The sequence below is a fragment of the Chanodichthys erythropterus genome, chromosome 19 (assembly GCF_024489055.1).
Source record: "Chanodichthys erythropterus isolate Z2021 chromosome 19, ASM2448905v1, whole genome shotgun sequence".
Taxonomy (NCBI): domain Eukaryota; kingdom Metazoa; phylum Chordata; class Actinopteri; order Cypriniformes; family Xenocyprididae; genus Chanodichthys; species Chanodichthys erythropterus.
Genome location: NC_090239.1, coordinates 30,496,683 through 30,518,948, shown reverse-complemented (window position 1 = coordinate 30,518,948; position 22,266 = coordinate 30,496,683). Strand labels below are relative to the sequence as shown.

Below are 22,266 nucleotides of genomic sequence, written 5' to 3'. Positions count from 1 at the left end.
AGAAACCACCTAGCAACACCCTAGTATCCACCCGGAACACCCTAGCATTTGGCTGTTGGTCACTTCCAGTGTAGACACAGTTGTATTTGGGATAATAGTGCTTACTATATGTTTCATTTCCACTGAAGTTGCAATATAATGTTACAGAACATCCCATACAGTAATAACAACAAAAGAGGACAGGCCTGGACAAACAGTCTCCATTCTAACACATTTTATGGCATAATAGTCAGCATGTGTGCATTACTGTAATCATGTATGCCAAAATCAGAACAAGACAGATAATTATTTTTCACAATCACGACTGTTTGATTGAGAAGGTCTATAATGAGATGACGATATGGAGAAAGTATTTCCTGTAAGTGAAATCCGACTGTGTCATTATGTTTATCGGAAAAAAGCGGCTACATGCCTTGTCACGCCGGAGAATATGTAGCATGTTGTTCGTGTGCGTTCGTGTTCTCTGCAGCAAAATGTGATACCGCTCACAAAAGGTCAGTGTGAGTAACCTGAGACTGCAGCTGAGAAACTCCATCTCTATTATCGACCACAAACACTCCTGTACATATGCTTTCTCCCCCTTGCCACTAAATCTGTCTCCTGATACACATCTGTCTTTTCTTCTGCTTTCTTGTTTTCAGTTCTCTTGTGTTTTCATTCTTTCTTTCAGATCTTTTGCTATACTAATATTTTCTTCCTCTTTCAAATCCTTTTTTCGCTATTGTTTTATTAGCAAGCCACAAAATCATATGATCTGTATCATGTCAACAGAGTCAAATTGTGTCCCTCTAATCACCAAGTTAACCTGGTCTAGGGTAAGTTAACAATGTCATCCACTGCTCAGAGTCAGAGCTCACTGACGAGGAAATCTGATCTTCAATCAGTACTTCCTACTACCTGATTTAATTAAGTGCTAATGCATAAATGCTGTTCACTGTCACTCAAGATCTTTAGGGCTTCCTGTCAGTTATAAGTCAAGAATATTTCCTTTTTCTGTAACATGTTACTTAGTGGTATTTAGGCTATTTATATTTAGACAAATAAATGTATTATGAAATTTCTTTTGAAAAAAATATGTACATGAACATAGGCAGCACTAACGTTATCTTAATTTTTTATTTGTTATAGGAACCTGGCCTGAGTTGCAAGATCTGCATTCTGCCTGAATGCTTCCGAGCCCTAATGGGGACACTTTATTTTACAGTGTCCTTACATGTAGTTACTGTAGTAATAACTATAAATTATGCATAATTACATGTAACTAACCCTAAACCTAACCCTAATCCTACACCTAACCCTATACTAAGTACATGTAGCACATGTATAATTACACTGTAATACTGACACCTTAAAATAAAGTGTAAACCTTTATTTTAAAGTGATGTAGTTACACGTTACATGAAGTATATACATGCTATAGCATTTTAAAGTAGAGGATAGTATTTGTTAGGGATGCACATTTGTGTAATTACACTGTAACAATGTTACTTAAAGAATTAGTTCACTTTCAAATGAAAATTTCCTGATCATTTACTCACCCCCATGTAATCCAAGATGTTCATGTCTTTCTTTCTTCAGACAAAAAGAAATGAAGGATTTTGATGAAAACATTCCAGGATTTTTCTCCATATAGTGGACTTCAATGGAGCCCAAACAGTTGAAGGTCAAAATAACAGTTTCAGTGCAGCTTCAAAGTGTTCTACACGATCCCAGACGAGGAATAAGAGTCTTATCAAGAGAAACCATCGGCCATTTTCTAAAAAATAAATAAATTTAAAAAATTATATAAGTTTTAACAATAAATGCTCATCTTGAACTAGCTCTCTTCTTCTTCTCTCTAGAATTACAGCAGTGTAGACGCTGCTAAGTGTATTACTGCCTTCCACAGGTCAAAGTTTGTTATATACTTGCACTAGCATATTGTATATGACAATTTAGTTCAAATTTTGACGTGTGGAGGGCAGTAATACACTTAGCAGTGTCTACACTGCCGGAATTCTAATACAGAAGAAGAAGAGAACTAGTTCAAGATGAGCATTTATGGTTAAAACGTATAATTTTTTTATACGTGAGCGATGGTTTCTCTAGATAGGGCCTTATTCCTCGTCTGGGATCACTGTAAACTGTCATTTTGACCTCCAACCATTTGGGCTCCATTGAAGTCCACTATATGGAAAAAAATCCTGGGATGTTTTCATCAAAAACCTTAATTTCTTTTCGACTGAAGAAAGAAAGACATGAACATCTTGGATGACATGAGGGTGAGTAAATTATCAGGAAATTTTCTTTTGAAAGTGAACTAATCCTAAACCATTAAAGCGATAGTTCACCCAAAAATGAAAATTCTGTCATCATTTACTCACCCTTAAGTTGTTCCAAACATATATGAATTTCTTTGTTCTGGAAGATAGGAACATATTTGGAAGAATGACAGTAACCAAACAGATCTCATCCCCCATTGACTACCATAGTAGGAAAAATAAATACTATGTTATGTTATGTTATGGTTTGGTATTTATTTATTTATTTTATAATTATGTAATGGCTGATAACCAATAAATGACTGACATAAAAATTCTATACTATTTTCTATAATTAAAAATAAAACAAAAAATAAAATCATTCAAACATTATAATGTGCAGCGTGAAATATGGATATTCACTGGACTGAAAGCTCTCAGATTTCATAAAAAAAAAAGATATTCATTTGTGTTCCAAAGATGAATGAAAGTACGGGTTTGGAACGACATGAGGGAGGGTGAGTAATTAATGACAGAATTTAAATTTTTGGCTGAACTAACCCTTTAACATGGCCTATAACCGCCAGTCCGCCACACCTCATTAACTTCACTAGCCAATGAACTTCTGTGCTTGAATGTCAGTGATGTCATCCGGATGCAATCTTGCCACACAATATAGTGGGTGAACCTTGACATTAGGGTTGTAAAGGGGAAGATTGTGAGATAGAAGAATAGATGTAAATTGTACTCAACTGAAAGACTGAAAGGATTCTTTTGGAAACGTTGGCGCAAAAAAAAAAAAAAAAAAAAAAAAAAAACCTTTGTAAGAAGCTGAAATTCCACATCGGGCATCTTGGAATTTCAGCGATGTAATTCCAGCCACAATCCCAGCTATATCCCAGAGGGAGAGTAGGACAGAATCACTGACCCAAAAGCTTCAGAAATTTATAAGTCAGAAAACTTGCTTCATATGGGGTGACAAAAGCTCAGGCACACGCCAGACAGTCACCCCTGGACCCTCACATCAGGGCAAAGCATTGCGTTACCCCAGAAAACAGCCCATCGCTGTCCACTAATGTCATAGGGCACATGCCAGACAAGTGGGGGATGAGCAGTTGTCATGAATGGACACACTTCATTGTCATAGGATGACGAGAGTGGGGTAAACAGAGAGAGAGATTGATTATTTCTGCCCAGTACAGACAGACGTCTCTGTTTCAAGGCATACATTGTACTAGGCAGAAAGAGAGGTCAAAGTTAAAGAGTCAATATGGGTGATGATAAATCTTTAGATTTGGATGGGAGGGATATTGACCAATAAAGCTCCTCTGTGTGCTCGCACACACACACAAACACAATGTTGAGAGCCCTCCAGTGTCTAATGGCCACTCACAAATAAAAGTTTCATAATACCATACAAATAAATGTATACAAAATTGATTTAAAATTATTAATTTTTCATGTACTTTTTTGACCTTAGATTTCAATTCAAAAGTGAAATTATTTCTCAAGACAAGTAATCCTATTTCCATTACCATATATTGTCATTACTATAATGTGAAAAAGAAATAATCATACTATATGTTGAATTATGTATATGTCATAACAGTATACTGTGGTATTACCACTGATTCAAAATAACTGTATCACAGCAATAAGAATCTAATGAAAATCACCTTCAACAATGTTAGTGATTTTAAAGCATAAATTTATGTGAGCGTTAAATGATGGCAAAAGAAATGACTGTAGCATTTTCATTTATGATGCTTGTTCAATCAATTTGTACTTAGATTTGGTTTTGTAATCTTTGATTATCTTATTTTTTAAAGTATAACATGAAGAGCATAAATTGATTAAGATTATTAATTTTTATGTAAATCTTTATTTCTTTAGTTCTAAAGTTGTAACATTATTTTTTCTCAACAATAATCCCATTTCCATTCTTATTATGATAATGCAAAAATGTCATTATTGTAATGTGAAAATAAAAATGTTGTGTTATTTATACATCACAATAGTATTTGTGGTATTACATTTGTACGGATTCAAAATAACTATTACAGGAATGAGAATTTAATGAGAATCATCAATGACAACAAAACCTTCAAAGCGAAACTTCCTGATGAATTATGTTAATAAGAACTGTCGTGCTGCAAAAAACGTAACTGCACAAAAAAGGCTCCGTTTTCTTTGCCAAAAACCCTTTTTTTATCCCTTTGATTTTGGGGTGAAATGTGACCTGTTCTTGTAAGATTTACCCAATTTATGGGGCTCTCTGACACATACCACACACCAACACAACTTCATGCTTTTTAATGAAATTACACGCCACTTTTATGGTGCTTGTTCTCACACATGACTAATCTCCCATTAGAGCTCCCATTATATCTGAAGATCTGGTTGCTTTTACACTTGGTCCTCTTCAAGGGTCTGAGCACATTTTGCTGGCTTTATGGCCCATATGTGAAAACTCCAAACATTCTCAGACCCTTTTAAAATGAAGCAAATCAAGATCATCTTGGAAGGTGGTCTGAGTACGGTTCGCAAACGTGCATTGTGGACACAAATCGCTATGGGCTCACTTGATTTTCCCATTCGTAAATTCCCATGTAGTTTGGTCATTGGATGCCTCCATATAAATCTATTTATCACGGCTACTTCTGTTGGAAGATCTCACCAAATTATTCATTCATGGCATTCACTTTCCAACCACTTCCAAACAGATGCGGCTGTTAGAACAATCTAACGTCTTGTTTATATTTTTGTGTTAAGCGAGCGAGACAAAACTTTATCACGGTTTAATGATAATATTAAACTATTGTATGTAATAATGAATAAAATGTATGTGCAACAATGTATTGGGGCTGATATTTGGTAGTCCTCATAATACCTGATTTCACCAGTACATTTAAAAAAGTATGTTATTTTACTGGATATGCACTTCTTAAATAATTTTCAATAGATGTAGTCACTGACAGTACTATTTTAAATTGCAAAAATTGCAAAACAATATTACATCAATTCAAATAATATGTAAAATTGAAAAAAAATAAAATAAAAATAATAAATAGAAGAAGAATGTAAGACTTTTAAAATTTAAAATTACCAGTACATTTTCCATGTTTTGCTCAAGGTGTAATAATAATTAATAATAATAATAATAATAATAATAATAATTATATTCTTCAAAAAAAAAAAAATCTGGGTTACAGTGAGGCACTTATAATGGAAGTGAGTGTTGTCAAGAGGGTTGGTGGAGGGTTTAAGTCAGCCATCCTGCATACAGTATTATTGCTGTACCCACAATGCAATGAAGTGGACTAAGTCCAAAAAGCAACAGTAACACAAAGAGATCTGAACCCCTTTGGGCCAAAAAAGGATCTAAGTCCTCTTTCAGGGTCAGGGACAGTGTGAACATAAAGAGATCTGGGTTCTTTTGGTTCGCATTTTGGTCCACTTTAAGAGATCTGATTTTGGTTCTTTTAAAAAGGAAGGTGTGAGAACCCTCAGACCATTTTTTATATTTCTGCAGCATCTATAGTCTAGTAATTTCTAATGTTCCTGATACATGCATTCTTTATTTGAAACAGACACCTCATTTCAATGAACACCATGTTTTATTTGGTGTCAATTTCCATGTTTATATCCCAAGTCAAACTGAAATCAGTAGCCACCCATGACCTATGACCTCTCACCTTCATGTTAAGACCTCAAAAAGAGGTCAGACGGGGTCAAAGCAAATCTCATGTTGATCATTGAAAGATAAACATCAGGCACACAGTTATACACACATGTCTCGGCAGATACATGTAGACTGATCCAAACCACATTGTATTTAATGTTTGCCGATTAGCTATTGACAATGGTATTAATAATCTTTGTTCAAAACACTTACTTGTCAAAGTAAGTAAAATCCAGAAAAATAAAGAAGTTAGAAATTTAGAAATTTTATTAACTGAACCACTATTGTTATATTGTTTATTGTTCATACTTTAGTTTGTGGATAAATATCAAAATATAACAAACATATATTTTGAAAAAAATATATTAAAAAAATATATATATAAATATAAAAAATATATTATATTATACCAAGATATAAATAATTTAGGAGAAACACCTAAAACAGTTGATAAAGCTGATAATTCAATGAAACATAACTGAGAACTCAATTAGGGAAGCGCTTAAAAAGAAATAACAGTAAATGCACATAATCATAAAAAAACCTTATGCTTAATATAAGTTAATATCACTTGTACTCCATTTGTAAAACAACTCAGCCTGTATGTGGTCTAGCTGCCCCAATTATCACTTGATGCTAGTATTTATTCTTAGCTAGCGATTTTCATGACTGTTGTTCATTTGGTACAAGCAATTTCAATGCATGCATTTGAGCCAGTCTGAATTATTAGCTGCTTTAAAACAGTTTTAAAGGGATAGTTCACCCAAAAATGAAAATTTGACGTTTATCTGCTTACCCCTAGGGCATCCAAGATGTAGGTGATTTTGTTTCTTCAGTAGAACACAAATGATGATTTTTAACTTTTATATATTTTATATCATATATTTTAACTTTTCAACCATTGCAGTCTGTCAGTCGTATACTGCATGGCAATGGTAACAAAATATATGAGAGTAAAAATTTGATGTCCTAAGACATGAAACATTCTGTTTGTGCGAGAAATCGAACAGTATTTATATAATTTTTTACTTCTAATACACCACTATGTCCAACTGCAGGCACAGCTGAATGTTTAAGCCGTCGTGATTCTCTCCGGGGTATGTAAAATCATCAGGGGAAAAATGGTCACTGCAGACTTTCAACAACTCAAGGCAGTTGGACATAGTGGTGTATTAGAGGTAAAAAGTTATATAAATACTGTTCGGTTTCTCCCACAAACCGATCGTTTAGTTAAAAATCATCATTTGTGTTCTACTGAAGAAACAAAGTCACCTACATCTTGGATGCCCTTTGGGTAAGCAGATAAAACATCAAATTTTCATTTTTGGGTGAACTATCCCTTTAAGACACCTTTCTACTGAATCAAAATGCTGCACAAAATGCTCAAAATGACCTCATATACCCTACTGTGCAAAAGATTTAGTTTGTCTCAGTTTCATCTGTTTCTTCATGTAATCACAGACAGATTCGATGAAGGTGAGAGCAGATCTTCGTGTGGAGCACCAGCTGTCAGACTCCTTGTGTATTCAAAAATATCACTGGATTATTAAATTTAATGGCAAAATGAATGTTTGGAAATGTGAACTGATATTCCCTACTGACACACTACAGCAAAATATATAAATAACTGGCTTAAAACCTTTTTAGGGATGTGAATATACTAACATACCTTTTGCACAGTGCTGACGTAGACTTTTGCACAGTTCTGTTCATTGTGTGTTTAATGCCATATTAAGAATACATTAAGAAAGTACATTGAAAATCCATTTATGTACCCTACTCCACTTAGTATGGTTTCTGTTAATGGCAGAACTTGGGCCATGTAAAGCCTCTTTCTCTGATCCACTTCTGAAACCATGTTAGTGGCCAGACCAAAAACAAAGCCTGTAATGATGACCAGATCTTTGAATGTGATTCTTAGTTCAAGATACTGTTTTAATTTTATTCACAGCTAAGTTCAGCTCAGCAATAAGATGACAAATATTAGGCTTCTGGCTACAACAAAAAAATCTGACGTTAAAAAGTTCAGTGAGTTGGGCAATCACAAAGGTTGAAGTGTTTTTGGCTTTCTTGGTTTCAATCATATTACTTACAGTGGTGTGAAAAAGAGCTTGCCCTCTTCCTGATTTTTTTTGTTTTGTTTTTGCATATTTGTCACACTTTAATGTTTCAGATCATCAAACAAATTTAAATATGAATTGAAAATAACATAAGTAAACACAACATGCAGTTTAAATGAAGGTTTTTATTATGAAGGGAAAACAAAATCCAAACCCACATGGCCCTATGTGAAAAAGTGCTTGCCCCCTAAACCTAATAACTGGTTGGGCCACCCTTAGCAGCAACAACTGCAATCAAGCGTTTGTGATAACTTGTAATGAGTCTGTTACAGCGCTGTGGATGAATTTTGGCCCACTCGTCTTTGCAGAATTGTTGTAATTCAGCCACATTAGAGGGTTTTCGAGCATGAACCACCTTTTTAAGGTCATGCAACAGCATCTCAATAGGATTGAGGTCAGGACGTTGACTAGGCCACTCCAAAGTCTTCATTTTGTTTTTCTTCAGCCATTCAGAGGTGGACCTGCTGGTGTGTTTTGTATCATTGTCCTGCTGCAGAACCCAAGTTCACTTCCGCTTGAGGTCACAAACAGATGGCCGGACATTGACAGCGGAATTCATGGTTCCATTTATCACAGCAAGTCTTCCAGGTTGTGAAGCAGCAAAACAGCCCCAGACCATCACACTACCACCACCATATTTTACTGTTGGTATGATGTTCTCTTTTGTCTTGTCAGTCCACAGAGTATTTTCCCAAACGTCTTGGGGATTATCAAGATGTTTTCTGGCAAAACTGAGATGAGCCTTTGTTCTTTTTGCTCAGCAGCGGTCTTCGTCTTGGAACTCTGTCATGCAGGCCATTTTTGCCCAGTCCCTTTCTTATATAGTGAAGTCATGAACACTGACCTTAACTGAGCCAAGTGAGGCCTGCAGTTCTTTGGATGTTGTTGTGGGGTCTTTTGTGACCTCTTGGATTGCGCTCTTGGGGTAATTTTGGTCGGCCGGCCACTCCTGGGAAGGTTCACCACTGTTCCATTGTTCCATTTGTGGATAATGGCTCTCACTGTTTTTCGCTTGAGTCCCAAAGCTTTAGAAATGGCTTTGTAACCTTTTCCAGACTGATAGATCTCAATTACTTTCTTTCTCATTTGTTCCTGAATTTCTTTGGATCTCAACATGATGTGTAGCTTTTGAGGATCTTTTGGTCTACTTCATTTTGTCAGGCAGGTCCTATTTAAGTGATTTCTTGATTGCGAACAGGTTTGGCAGTAATCAGGCCTGGGTGTGGCTAGAGAAACTGAACTCAGGTGTGATAAACCACAGTTATGTTTTAACAGCGGGGGGCAAACACTTTTTCACACAGGGCCATGTGGGTTTGGATTTTGTTTTCCCTTCATAATAAAAACTTTAATTTAAAAACTGCATGTTGTGTTTACTTGTGTTATCTTTGATTCATATTTAAATTTGTTTGATGATCTGATACATTAAAGTGTGATAAACATGCAAACAATTAAAAAATCAGCAAGGGGGCAAGCACTTTTTCATAGCACTGTATGTATTTGTAGACATACTCCATCTACACGCAATTTATCCATTCATTTATCTATCAAATTACTGACCATCTAACGATGCCTTAGCAACCCCACAGCAACACAAAAAATGTCAATACCCTAGAAACAAGTGGTCGCTTTTGCATTGGTAAATGTAAAAAGCTAGTCATCATAATCAACTTGTCTTTAACTGTCATCTCCAGAGAACAGAGCCGTCACGGGCCAACACATGCATGGGGTAATTTTTTGGCCAGTGATTATAAAAACAAGCAAGATGGTGAGTAACAGAAAACTATTTGTCACATTGTTTCATGGTAACCCATCTATTTACAGTTTTTATTTGATTTTGATTCTCCATTCTCTTACCTTGGCAGATAGCATCACTGACAGAAGTGCAGCTTTCCAACTCCATCTCGGGCAGTTCGCACTGTGTGCAGGGCAGGCAGGGGTCGAAAGAGGTCTCCTGATCTGAAAACGTTTCATCCTGGCACTTCTCACACACTGTGTCACGGTCATAATTACAGCGTATCAGCACACCCTGGCCCAGAGGACACACCGTGCAGGCCTCGCAGCGCCCTGCCACTGTGCTGAAGAAATACCCGTAGTCGCAGACACACACTGCATCGTTGGCATCAGTGCAGGGCGTCAGCATGCGCATGAGTTTGGAACATGGTGTGCACGGCTGGCACTTCTCCGTGTGGCTGAAGTTCTCAGAGAACGTCTCACCTGAAGACAAAAGAAGAAATGAGACATCTCACTCATACAAAGTTTGCAGTTGTGCATTCGAGGGGTTTTATCTCTAACTAAAAGTAAAACCATAGATAATAGTTCCATCTTTCTGAAATCAAATTTTTTTCTTGACCTCATGGTTCAAAATGTTTCTCAATTTTTTGTTAACACTTTTTTTTAACCTTGCAAAGGTCAAATATAATGTGTGATTAATATACAAACTATGCCACCAGAATTAGTTACACTTTTTTTCGATAGTCTACTGAAGATATTCTACTAACTATAAGGAACTTTGCAACTACACGTCAACAGTGTTGGGGAAAGTTACTTTTAAAAGTAATGCATTACAATATTGCGCAATATTGCTAAAAAAAAGTTACTAATTGGGTTACTTAGTTACTTTTTATTCTCACCTGGGCTGGGCTTGCTTGTTTGTTTTTTAATAACAACAAAAGATTTCTATTTTTGGCAAATGTAAAAGCACTTTCACACCAAGAGTGAAATGAATAAGCTTCAGGCTGATCACAAATGTGATGTTTTTCAAAATTTTTGCTTATTAGTATGGTTGAATTGGATCATCGAAGGTCAGCAGCAAATACATTGGTTAATAAACTGAGAAAAATACATAAAGTATATTTATTTTAATTCAATATATTTAATTATAGCAGGTTAATAGTCTGCATGGTGATTGCATTTCACCATTTTTATTTATTTTGAGGAAATTTTGTTTTGAAAAACTGTGCAAGTGAGATTAGTAAATGCTCACATTTAGTCTAGAACTACAATAACCATCATATTCACACAAAATACTATGGACTTACTCTCGATTTCTCTCAACCTGGGCACAGGAGAGCTGTCAGTCAATACATGGGAAAACAAAGTAACTTGCATTACACATTTGAAAAAGTAACTCAGATAATTTGTTGTAAATTTAAATGTAATGCGTTACTTTACTAGTTACTTGAAAAAAGTCTAATTACGTAATTCAAGTTACTTGTAATGTGTTACCCACCAAACTGCATGTTAACTAACTCGATTAGAGTATTATTAGACTGTTAGGTTAGAGTTATGGTTAGGGTTAGTAGAGTAAGTTTACATGTAATTGCAAAGTTACTTATAGTCAGTAGATTGTCTGTTGGGGGTCCATCAAAATAAAGCATTAGCAGATAAAAGCAGAAAGTCTACTAATACTCTAATGACAGCTAGTTGACATGTAGCTGCAAAGTTACTTAGTGGAATGTCTATAGTGGACTATTGTATTAAAGTGTTACTCCAGAATTTACACAGTAATCTATTCAAATAATTTTTTTGAAACAACTGCTGGGTTAAAATAATGTTTTGCTTTAAGGTTTGGCTTATGGTAGGCGATGTCAGTCCTGGAAAGCCGCTGTCCTGCAGAGTTTAGCACCAACTCTAATCAAACACACCTGAACAAGCTAATCAATGTCTTCAGGATTACTAAGGCTACAGGCAAGTGAGTTTTCTTTTCAGGGTTGGAGCTAAACTCTGCAGGATAGCGGCTCTTTAGGACTGATTTTGTTGACCAGTATTCTGAATAATGGTGGACCTCCAATGTCTATGGCAGTTATGGGTCTACCAGTTTGGGGCTGTGGAAGAAAAATATGATTTCTGAATATAATTTCTAAAATACCATATGGCACCATTCTATCGAATATTAACTTTCATATATTAACTTATGTAGCTGTTCATGAATGTACAGATCAAATCACTGTAGTTGTAGTTGTGGCTTGGAGGAGTTTGGTTTGTGTTGTCAACATGTCAGGAAGATGTGTAGGCTACACTTTGCTTGCACTTCCAAAGGATTAGTATGTGGACTCGAATTTATATGGTAAAACCGATGCCATCGTAACTGTTCGTAATACTGTGTATCAGTGCTCCGGAGATGAAATTGCACACTTTGCAAGCGGAATCACAACAGACTGGGGCATCTGACCAATCAGAGCAGAGTAGACTCCCTGAAAGGAGAGGTTTAGAGAGAATGGGTCCTTTATCGAACTGTTTTAGACTGTTTTAAACTGTTTTATATATATATATATATATATATATATATATATATATATATATATATATAGAGAGAGAGAGAGAGAGAGAGAGAGAGAGAGAGAGAGATTTTAGAGTTTTACAAAAAAAGGATAAAGGATAAAAGGAAGACATATACATGTATTCTCATAGATATCTAGAATCAATTGGCTAAGAGAAAAAATTATGATGTTAATATTTCCAGAGAAATACTGCATGCTTATGGTGTTGTATTCCTATCATCCATCCTATTCAGATATATTAGAGTATAGAGGTCTAGCTATCACTAAATTATTCAGGAAGCTATTTTGTCCGTGTGTGTGTGTGTGTGTGTGTGTGTGTGTGTGTGTGCAACCCCCTCTTTAAGGCACACTGTATGATCCCATACCATACCAAGTGTTTCAGTATATGCCACTGGCAGGATATCCATAGAAGCAGGGGCCAGACAGTGGCAAAGAAGATAACACACTAATGCCATAGTTATCCTTAGATCTATAATCAAAGTGGATGAAATGTTATTGTGTCTTTGTGCTGGACAAATAGAGTTGCACATTATGGGTTCCCCTGTGTGTTTGAACTGCTAATGGCTCTAATGATAAGGGGGTAATTTGCTGGCTTCTGGGGGCCAGTTATTGGGGCTTTATTTAGGAGAACATGATGGGTAATCTGTGCATTTCCTGCACATGAAATCCCGTCCACTCAGCCTTTCTCCTTCTGAGTGTACTCTTCTCCTGATCCCTGCCCTCTGAGATCCATTAGCATAATGCTAGCTATCAATAATGAATGTCTATGCATTATGACAGACAACCGATGTGTGGGGGGTGTTCTTATCAGTACAGTCATGTAAGTCTATGTGTCAGTCAACATTAGTACTACAAAGTGCTGAGGTAACGTTCTGTCAGTGGCTTCTGTATATTAATTTCCAGAAAAGGAAACCTATTCTGACCGCACAGTAATGCACTGTATAAACTGCTAGGGAACTATGGTCTCAAACAATTGCAGGTGATAATACTCATGTCTTGAGCCGATATGACACTGAAGACATGTTTGAAGTAGTGGTCAACTGATACAGGTTATTAATGGCTGATGCGATACAGATATTTAAAGAGCAGGGTGGCAAAATGCCAATTTAAAACCAAAATATAAATAATTTAATGACAGAAATCATGAAATTGCTATTTCTGCCTGATCTATAACCATGAATTTTGTTAGCATAACCTACAGTAATGTATTCAGAGTAATTCAGTGATGTTAAATAATATTTTTAATTAAGACAGGTCATTTTTTGCACAATTTTTCAGTGCAAAACTGCAGATTTTTACACAATACTTAATCAAAATCAAAAAATCAAACATTTGAAAAACTTATAATGTGAAATTTGCATGAATAAAGTTGGTGGTTTTTGGAGATATAATGAAAACTTGAAATAACTCAAATTGAGTTATCGACCAGTGCCAGTAATCTCAAAATGGACAAATATTATCTGATATATTGGTTGAACAATGACATGTCCTGAGATATGACATCTATTCTTCATTTAAAACTGCTGATTATTACTATAACCTATTATAGTATTATGCATGCAGCTTCTTTTGGATTTTGGATCAGCTTCGCAAAATGGATTTGTTAATGCATCATCTTGCCATTTACTGTTCAGAACTTTCAGTGAATAGAAACAATAGCTTCATTCATTGCAAGAAAGTCTGGTCTGTTACTCAGATGTGGTACAAGCAAAGTCATAGTTTAACATTTAATGTGTATTCCAACTATATATATATATATATATATATATATATATATATATATATATATATATATATATATATATATATATATATATATATATATATATATATATATATATATATATAGTTAGCTTCCATCTACAATTTTAATATTGCACCTATACTGATCTGACCTTTATGCTTATTATGGAAATAAGATATTTAAAAATATATATATACACTGTGTGCAGAATTATTAGGCAAGTTGATTTTCTGATCATATTTTTTTTCCAAGCACATTTTACCAATTCCAATCCACATCAATCTTAATAACTACTATTAATATTGTATCATTTATAAGTGATATATAATTGGTGTGGGAGGTGGTATATAGGAGGTGTGGGAGTTCACTTTTAGTCCATCTCTTATCCTGAAATGTCCATCTTGCAGAGATGGACTAAATGATCTTCCAAAACTTACTGCCAGATTCTGGAAGATAAATTCTTCAAACAGTGGTACAAGAGGATGTGGTGCTGGTCCTTCAGGAGTCACTCTCAAGCTGTCTGTCTATAAGGCCTATAAAAACCCAGTCTTCATGTATTTTATAACACTTCAGCTTGTGATTCTTATTAAGAGCGGGTCATTTTTTAGGATTCTTCACCTAACCTAAGTCTCTGAGATCCTGACACCTCACACTTCTGAAGACTCCAGGTAGGTTTCAGTACTGGGAAATGGTGGCGCTGGAGACTAAAGGGTTCCTGATGGTTTCACACTTAATTCTTCACCTTAATTCTTAATTATTTTGCAGTTAACGTGTCTTTTCTTCTCCAGCTGTTTTTGTATGACCCCGCTGACCCAATGAGCATTTCACTGTCCAATGGTCATGCTTTAACTTTGCAATTTCTAGTATTACATTAGTATTGCGTCCTATTGCGTCTGAGTTAAATCTCTTTTTTTGGCTCATTTTATCTGTAAAAGAAAACCTGCCTAATAATTCTGCACACCTGAATATAGGGCATTTTTCATTTCCAGCCTTCATGAACAATTATATATCACTTATAAATGATTAAAAACAATATTAATAGTAGTTATTAAGATTGATGTGGATTGGAATTGGTAAAATGTGCTTGGAAAAAAAATATGATCAGAAAATCAACTTGCCTAATAATTCTGCACACAGTGTACTTAAGTGCACACTGAATTTAATGCAATTAGGTGAACGTATAGTGATTTTTTTTATTTACTTAAGTTTATCTAATTTCATAATTCTGTTGTCTTTGAAATATAGTTAAAGTGTACTGCCAAATAAGCAAGTGATGGTAAGTATATACTTTAATGAAATTTCTATTGAAATTTGTCATGTCATGTATTTAAATATATTTATAATTACACATTTATAATGATCAAGATGCAATTTAGTAAATTTTAAATAAATTAACTTTTAATATAATATTGAATAACATACTAGAGTTACATTTATAATGAAGTACTTTAGATGTGCTTTTTTAATATGTTAGTCAACACATCAAAAAAAGTGTACTTCTTTAAAGCATGAAAAAGATTATTACAAAGTGCACCTTAAAAGTGTACTCAAGTGTGTTATGAAATATAGTCATAAAAGTGTGCTCTAGATTTCAGTAATATATTTTCTGCAAGTTTTTTAAAATATACTTTTTAAAGACCCCCTGTGGGAAAGTTTTTTCTCCTTAAAACTGCAGTGTACTAAAGATAGTCTCAAAAACGTGAGCTTTTCACTCTCATTTCGGATGACCAATGGGCAATATATCTTAAATCAGGTACACTCTTCATCAATTTGCACCAGGCACCTGACAAGTTATCTAATTTTCTTCTGGACAAGAATGATACTTGTAATCGGTGTAGACAAGCAGCAGCAGATTGTGTACATATGTTCAGGTCAAGCCCTTGATTGTTAACCTTTTTGTCCAATGTATCTGACACACTGGGAAAAGCGGTAAATGCCGAACTCAGCCTTAATCCGTTAATGCCTCTTTTTTTGGAATCCAATAATAGCCCAGTAACTAACCCCGTTACTCAAGTGGTCGCTTTTACTACTCTGTAAGCCCAAAGGAATATTCTCCTTAAATGGAGGTGTGCTATGTCCCCTACTCACAATAGATATATACAATACATATTTTTCTACATTAAATTAGAAAAATTAAGGTTCTTGGGATGCTGATTTTTAGAGGACAGCTGTGTGACAACACATTATTAGATTTTCAATAACAGTCAAGCCAAAGGCTAATCATATCAATAAAAAGTTCTGTCATGAAACACTAGATTGTGCAGGTTCGTATGTCCTCAACCCAATCTGTTTGCAATTACATAATTCTCTATAGTGCACAGCTGAATGGTTTCTGCTGTATTGATAGCCAATAAGCTTGCTGCTCAACATTCAAATTCTTGCCTATTGTTTACTGTAGCAGTTTGCAGATCGCTTTCAGAAACCCTTCACCTTCCCAAGCTCCACCTGTAAATCTGCTGCGGGGGTGAACCATGTTTGCTTGTACAGCAGCAGCATGTCTTGCTTGCTCATAGCAGCATGTCGTGTGTATGTGGCAAGTTCTGTACTTGCTCTGCAGCAGCAGTGTAACAGATCTATTTTGCCAAGAACAAACACATTAACATTGCTATACTCATTACCCAACCTGTTCTCATGACTCGTGAGTCGCGAAATACGTACCAATAAGTACATATCGCTGCAGTTTCGATGCAAAATGTCAACTGAGTGGCACCTCAAGCGTGTTCCTTTTTCTTTTTTTGCTGGAGCAGATAATACGGTGAATACGGTACGTACAGTGGGTACGGAAAGTATTCAGACCCCCTTAATTTTTTAACTCTTTGTTATATTGCAGCCATTTGCTAAAATCGTTTAAGTTCATTTTTTTCCCTCATTAATGTACACACAGCACCCCATATTGATAGAAAAACAGAATTGTTGACATTTTTAGAGATTTATTAAAAAAGAAAAACTGAAATATCGCATGGTCCTAAGTATTCAGACCCTTTGCTCAGTATTTATTAGAAGCACCCTTTTGATCTAATACAGACTCCCATGAGTCTCTTTGGGAAAGATGCAACAAGTTTTTCACACCTGGATTTGGGGATCCTCTGCCATTCCTCCCGTCCGGCCAAACTGAGCTATCGGGGGAGAAGAGCCTTGGTGGGAGAGGTAAAGAAGAACCCAAAGATCACTGTGGCTGAGCTCCAGTGATGCAGTCGGGAGATGGGAAAAAGTTGTAGAAAGTCAACCATCACTGCAGTCCTCCACCAGTCGGGGCTTTATGGCAGTGGCCCGACGGAAGCCTCTCCTCAGCGCAAGACACATGAAAGCCCGCGTGGAGTTTGCTAAGATGGTGAGAAATAAGATTCTCTGGTCTGATGAGACCAAAAACTTTTTGGCCTTAATTCTAAGCGGTATGTGTGGAGAAAACCAGGCACTGCTCATCACCTGTCCAATACAGTCCCAACAGTGAAGCATGGTGGTGGCAGCATCATGTTGTGGGGGTGTTTTTCAGCTGCAGGGACAGGAAGACTGGTTGCAATCGAGGGAAAGATGAATGTGGCCAAGTACAGGGATATCTCCAGAGTGCTCAGGACCTCAGACTGGGCCAAAGGTTTAGCTTCCAACAAGACAATGACCCTAAGCACACAGCTAAAATAATGAAGGAGTGGCTTCACAACAACTCTGTGACTGTTCTTGAATGACCCAGCCAGAGCCCTGACTTAAACCCAATTGAGCATCTCTGGAGAGACCTAAAAATGGCTGTCCACCAACGTTTACCATCCAACCTGACAGAACTGGAGAGGATTTGCCAGAAGGAATGGCAGAGGATCCCCAAATCCAGGTGTGAAAAACTTGTTGCATCTTTCCCAAAAAGACTCATGGCTGTATTCGATCAAAAGGGTGCTTCTAATAAATACTGAGCAAAGGGTCTGAATACTTAGGACCATGCGATATTTCAGTTTTTCTTTTTTAATAAATCTGTAAAAATGTAAACAATTCTGTGTTTTTCTATCAATATGGGGTGCTGTGTGTACATTAATGAGGAAAAAAAACTTAAATGATTTTAGCAAATGGCTGCAATATAACAAAGAGTGAAACATTTAAGAGGGTCTGAATACTTTCCGTACCCATTGTATATATGACGTTGCTTTTTAGACGAATCACAGAGGTTCTTGATTTGACATTTGTGCTCCATTGCGTTTTAAAATAACTTCTCACCAACACTATGCCTAAACCTACCCGATAGTGTTAACAAAAGCAAACGTGATGTAAAAAGCGTCCGCGATCGTACTGTTTTTCAGCTCGTTTAGATCTCTCTTTGAGCTCTCTTTTTTTGCCGTCAGTGGCTTTTCACGGGATTCGTACCCAGGCAGCTAAGCTACCGAGTAAGCTTGGTTATGGCCAAAAAAAGCGAAACGCATAGAGTTTGAAGTCGGAACATAATATTGCGCGAGGAGATGTGAAAACGAGTCTTTATGAATCCATAATCTGACCCCAGCCGTCATCGAAAACGATCGTGTGAAAACGAGCAAAAAAGCTTATTGACGTTTTACCGGCCTCTAGCGTTAGTTTCTGTTGGAAACTGCAGTGAGACGTACAGTACGCATCGGTACGTAATTTTGTGTCTCGCGAAAACGTGCCCACGGGTACGTCTCTCCTATGAGACCAGGTTGTCATTACCATGCCAAAATGTCAGAGAGTTGTCATGACAGAAATAACCGTTATGTGTCGACTTTCATTCAAATTCTGAATGGATTATTTTTAGCCTATAAAGTGCACAAAGACTGCTCCATTTACAATCACTCATCTCAGTTTGCAATCTCACAAAGTTCTGTTGTAATAAATTAAGTTGTCTACACTGTAAAATTAATTTTTAATAAATTGTAGACTTTGTCTACACTTTGTTATTGAGGGGATTTGTGAGCGTGCAGAACTCTGAACAAATACGGTGTTTTTAGCAGTGAGTGGATTCTGACTATATTAAACACCCCTGATTGGCCATTGCGTTCAAGAGATCAGCAAACATGTCTGTGATTGGCTACATTGCTCATTGCTGCAAAAACACATTGTAAACAGAAACATTTGGTATTCTCCAAAGCGTAAAAAAAAAACACTTCCCTTTGTCAAAAGGCAAAAAAACATATTACATTGTCCAGTTTTATCCCTGAGCCATGATGTGAGTTTCTATTTCAACTGCAGCATGAATGACCTACAATGGTGACATTTTTTACTATCACGACAGAAGATCAAAACACTGCCTTAAACTCACTAGCAGAAAGGCAACGCGATCCTCCTAATGTGTCCTAATATATATGAGTTACCCAGAACTCAACAGGGTCTTCCGGTTTGTATTTCCACAGCATGAAGGTTTTAAAATCCAGACATTTGTAATGACATTTGCTTTGAACATTACAGTGCTCACAATATCTTTCTTTAACTTTACAATTACTCTTCGACAGCGATGCCATAGAACTATACAGAGCTACTACAAACACGGAAGTTCAAAATTCTAAAGATGGCTGTGGGGCAAGCTATTTTAAGGCATGAAGAATTTATTTTCACAGGAAAAAAAAGCATTTAAATATGTCATTGTGATTATCAAAGATGAGTTTTAAAAATAAAATTATTGACTGCAGGGGGACTTTAAGAATTCTACAAGTATACATTAAATACAATTAAGCACATATCTTTTTCTCAAGTGAACCCAAACTATACTTCAATCATAAATGTCTTTATCTTATTAACCTAAGCCATGACGCTGTTTCAGAGTACCAGCATTAAGCACTGAATGAAGAACAAAAGTCTGCTAAATATGAAGCTAGAGTCTTATGGAGTCTTCTACCAGTAATCGGAGAATGTAGTGACAACTTCAAGTAAACAGAAGGCAGATGATGGTAAACTTCTAAATCTCCCTGCGGGCTACAGTCAGTAATTTTAAGTGGAAGGTAACTGGGTGGGGCCAAAACCCTTCAAAAAACACCTATAAATATATTGTTATTGTGCTGTAATGCATCGAGCCAGACTCACACCATTGGCTGAGCCAATGTTGCTGGGCTGGGCAGGATTCTCAATGCTGAACCTTTTTTTTCTGAGAAGGTCAAATGGAGACGTGATTGGTGAATAAACACACCTGGTACTTTCACATTACACAGTACTTATGTGTTAGGAATTAAAATGAGCCGGTTAACTTAAATTATCATTTCTTAAACATCTGTTTTCATTCCAGTACCATCCCGAATGCTACTTTTACGTGTCAACACATTATTGCTGAAGTACTGTCAAGTAGCATTAGGTGACTTATGAGGCTGTGAAAAGAACCGTTTGGAGTTTTCAGCATGTAATAGTTAAAGTTGATGGATGAGGATCACAGATCCCAGCACAGGCCCTTAGGGAAGGCCTGACAAATAGATGAAAATTACTAAAGGAAGAATGTTTAGGGTTGTGATGAATGACAGGAGGTTGGTGGGTCTTATGTCGAGGGGTCTTCTTGGACATGCCTTTCCCTGACCTTCACCCAAGGCTACTAAATATTAACAAAAAAGTATGGACAGAACTCAAGTGTAGGTTCAGTTATCTGTCAATGTGATAATATGTCGAACAAACCATTTATACGATAATATCCCATAGGAAAGAAATCACAAATGAAATAGCAAATAGCAAACAGAGATTTTGCTGTAGTCTCCGACTTATTCAATTTTCTCCGAAGAAAAAGACCCCAGTAATCTCAATCATGTGTCTCTAGAGTTTCAGAAGGGATCTCTCAACATGTTCTCAGACCATGATCTGAGTTAATCAGATCATGGTTATGTCTTAATGTAGGTCAACAATTGTCTAATTTCATTTGTGTCTGCCATTATTTCTCCAAAAGCACTTTAATCGAAATATTCAGAATGTCTGAGAGCTTTTTTTTCCAAATTGAATACATTTTCAACATTTACAAAAAATATTATAAGCATAAACACTTTCAGTAAAAAAAAAAAAAAAAAAAAAAAAAACACGTTTAAAAAGTTCACTTTGTAATAATGTAAAATTAAACGTTTTACCTTAAAGTACATGTAAAGTATTTGAGGTCACACTTTAGGGTCCAGTTCTTACTATTAACTATGATTTTTTGCCTCAATAAACTCCTAATTACTGCTTATTAATAGTTGGATAGTTGTTAAGTTTAGGTATTAGGTAGGATTAGGTAATAAGCAACTAAAATTTGACCCTAAACTAAAGTGTTACCATATTTGATTATAAATTTAACTAGTGTGTTATTCAATATTGCATTTAAAGTATATATATATATATATATATATATATATATATATAGAGAGAGAGAGAGAGAGAGAGAGAGAGAGAGAGAGAGAGTTCAGATGCAAAAGCCTCTAAGTGCCATCTGAAATTTTCTTCTAAAATTAGCATTTTTATCAAGCTTGTATGTTTATGTTCAGTTATTTCACTTTAATGGCAATGAAAAGGACCTATTAATGAACATTAAAGTGAAATTACTGAACATAAACATATGAGCTTGTTAAAAACTCTAATTTTAGAAGAAAATTTCAAATGGCACTTAGAGGCTTTTGCATCTGAAGTCTTCATATATATATATATATATATACAGTATATATATATATATATATATATTTATATATATATATATATATATATATATATATATATATATTGTTTTGTTTTTTTTTGTATTTAAGGAGGCATGAAACTCTACAAAAATACGCACTAAAGGATGACCATTTTTGGTCACATTTCTGGCTACTCGTTCTCTATTTCCATTCATCTCTCTCCTCCTATCTTGTCTTATTCAGCTGGGTCATGCAAGCAGACGTGTGGGAGATCATTTTGGAAGTGGTGGGATTCTGGCAGGCTCTGAACCAGGACTTGGCTCAGGACCAGCCAACGTAAATAAAAAAAACTCTAACTCCCAAACCTTGGTACAAACACTCTGCTCTGTGACCCTGCCAGTGCAGCAAATGCAATGTACCACTGGATTTTGCCTTAATTAATATCACTCAGAGTCATGAGTGGCTGAAAACACCCAGATTGGTCTCTAAGCACTCCAGACAATGTTTTGTCAAGTCTCATTTCCTAAAAGCATTTCCCCTTTAACTACTAATTACCATTCACAGCTCAAAAGCCCTCTGACTCCCCTCAAGTGAGAGTTCGGCACAGGAAATGGCATTTTAAATAAGGCAGCTGCTTCATTTTAGCAACACTG

At 35.9% G+C, this 22,266-nt stretch overlaps 1 protein-coding gene across 2 annotated transcripts in view; it reads right to left on the bottom strand.

Moving 5' to 3' along the window:
* Positions 1 to 22,266, bottom strand: part of ngfrb (nerve growth factor receptor b) — a 46,634-nt gene that overhangs the window by 14,643 nt on the left and 9,725 nt on the right. For both annotated transcript variants that reach the window (XM_067369154.1, XM_067369156.1), the window contains exon 3: positions 9,897 to 10,256. In XM_067369154.1, coding sequence (XP_067225255.1) covers positions 9,897 to 10,256 — 360 coding nt within the window. The remainder of the gene's footprint in view (positions 1 to 9,896; positions 10,257 to 22,266) is intronic.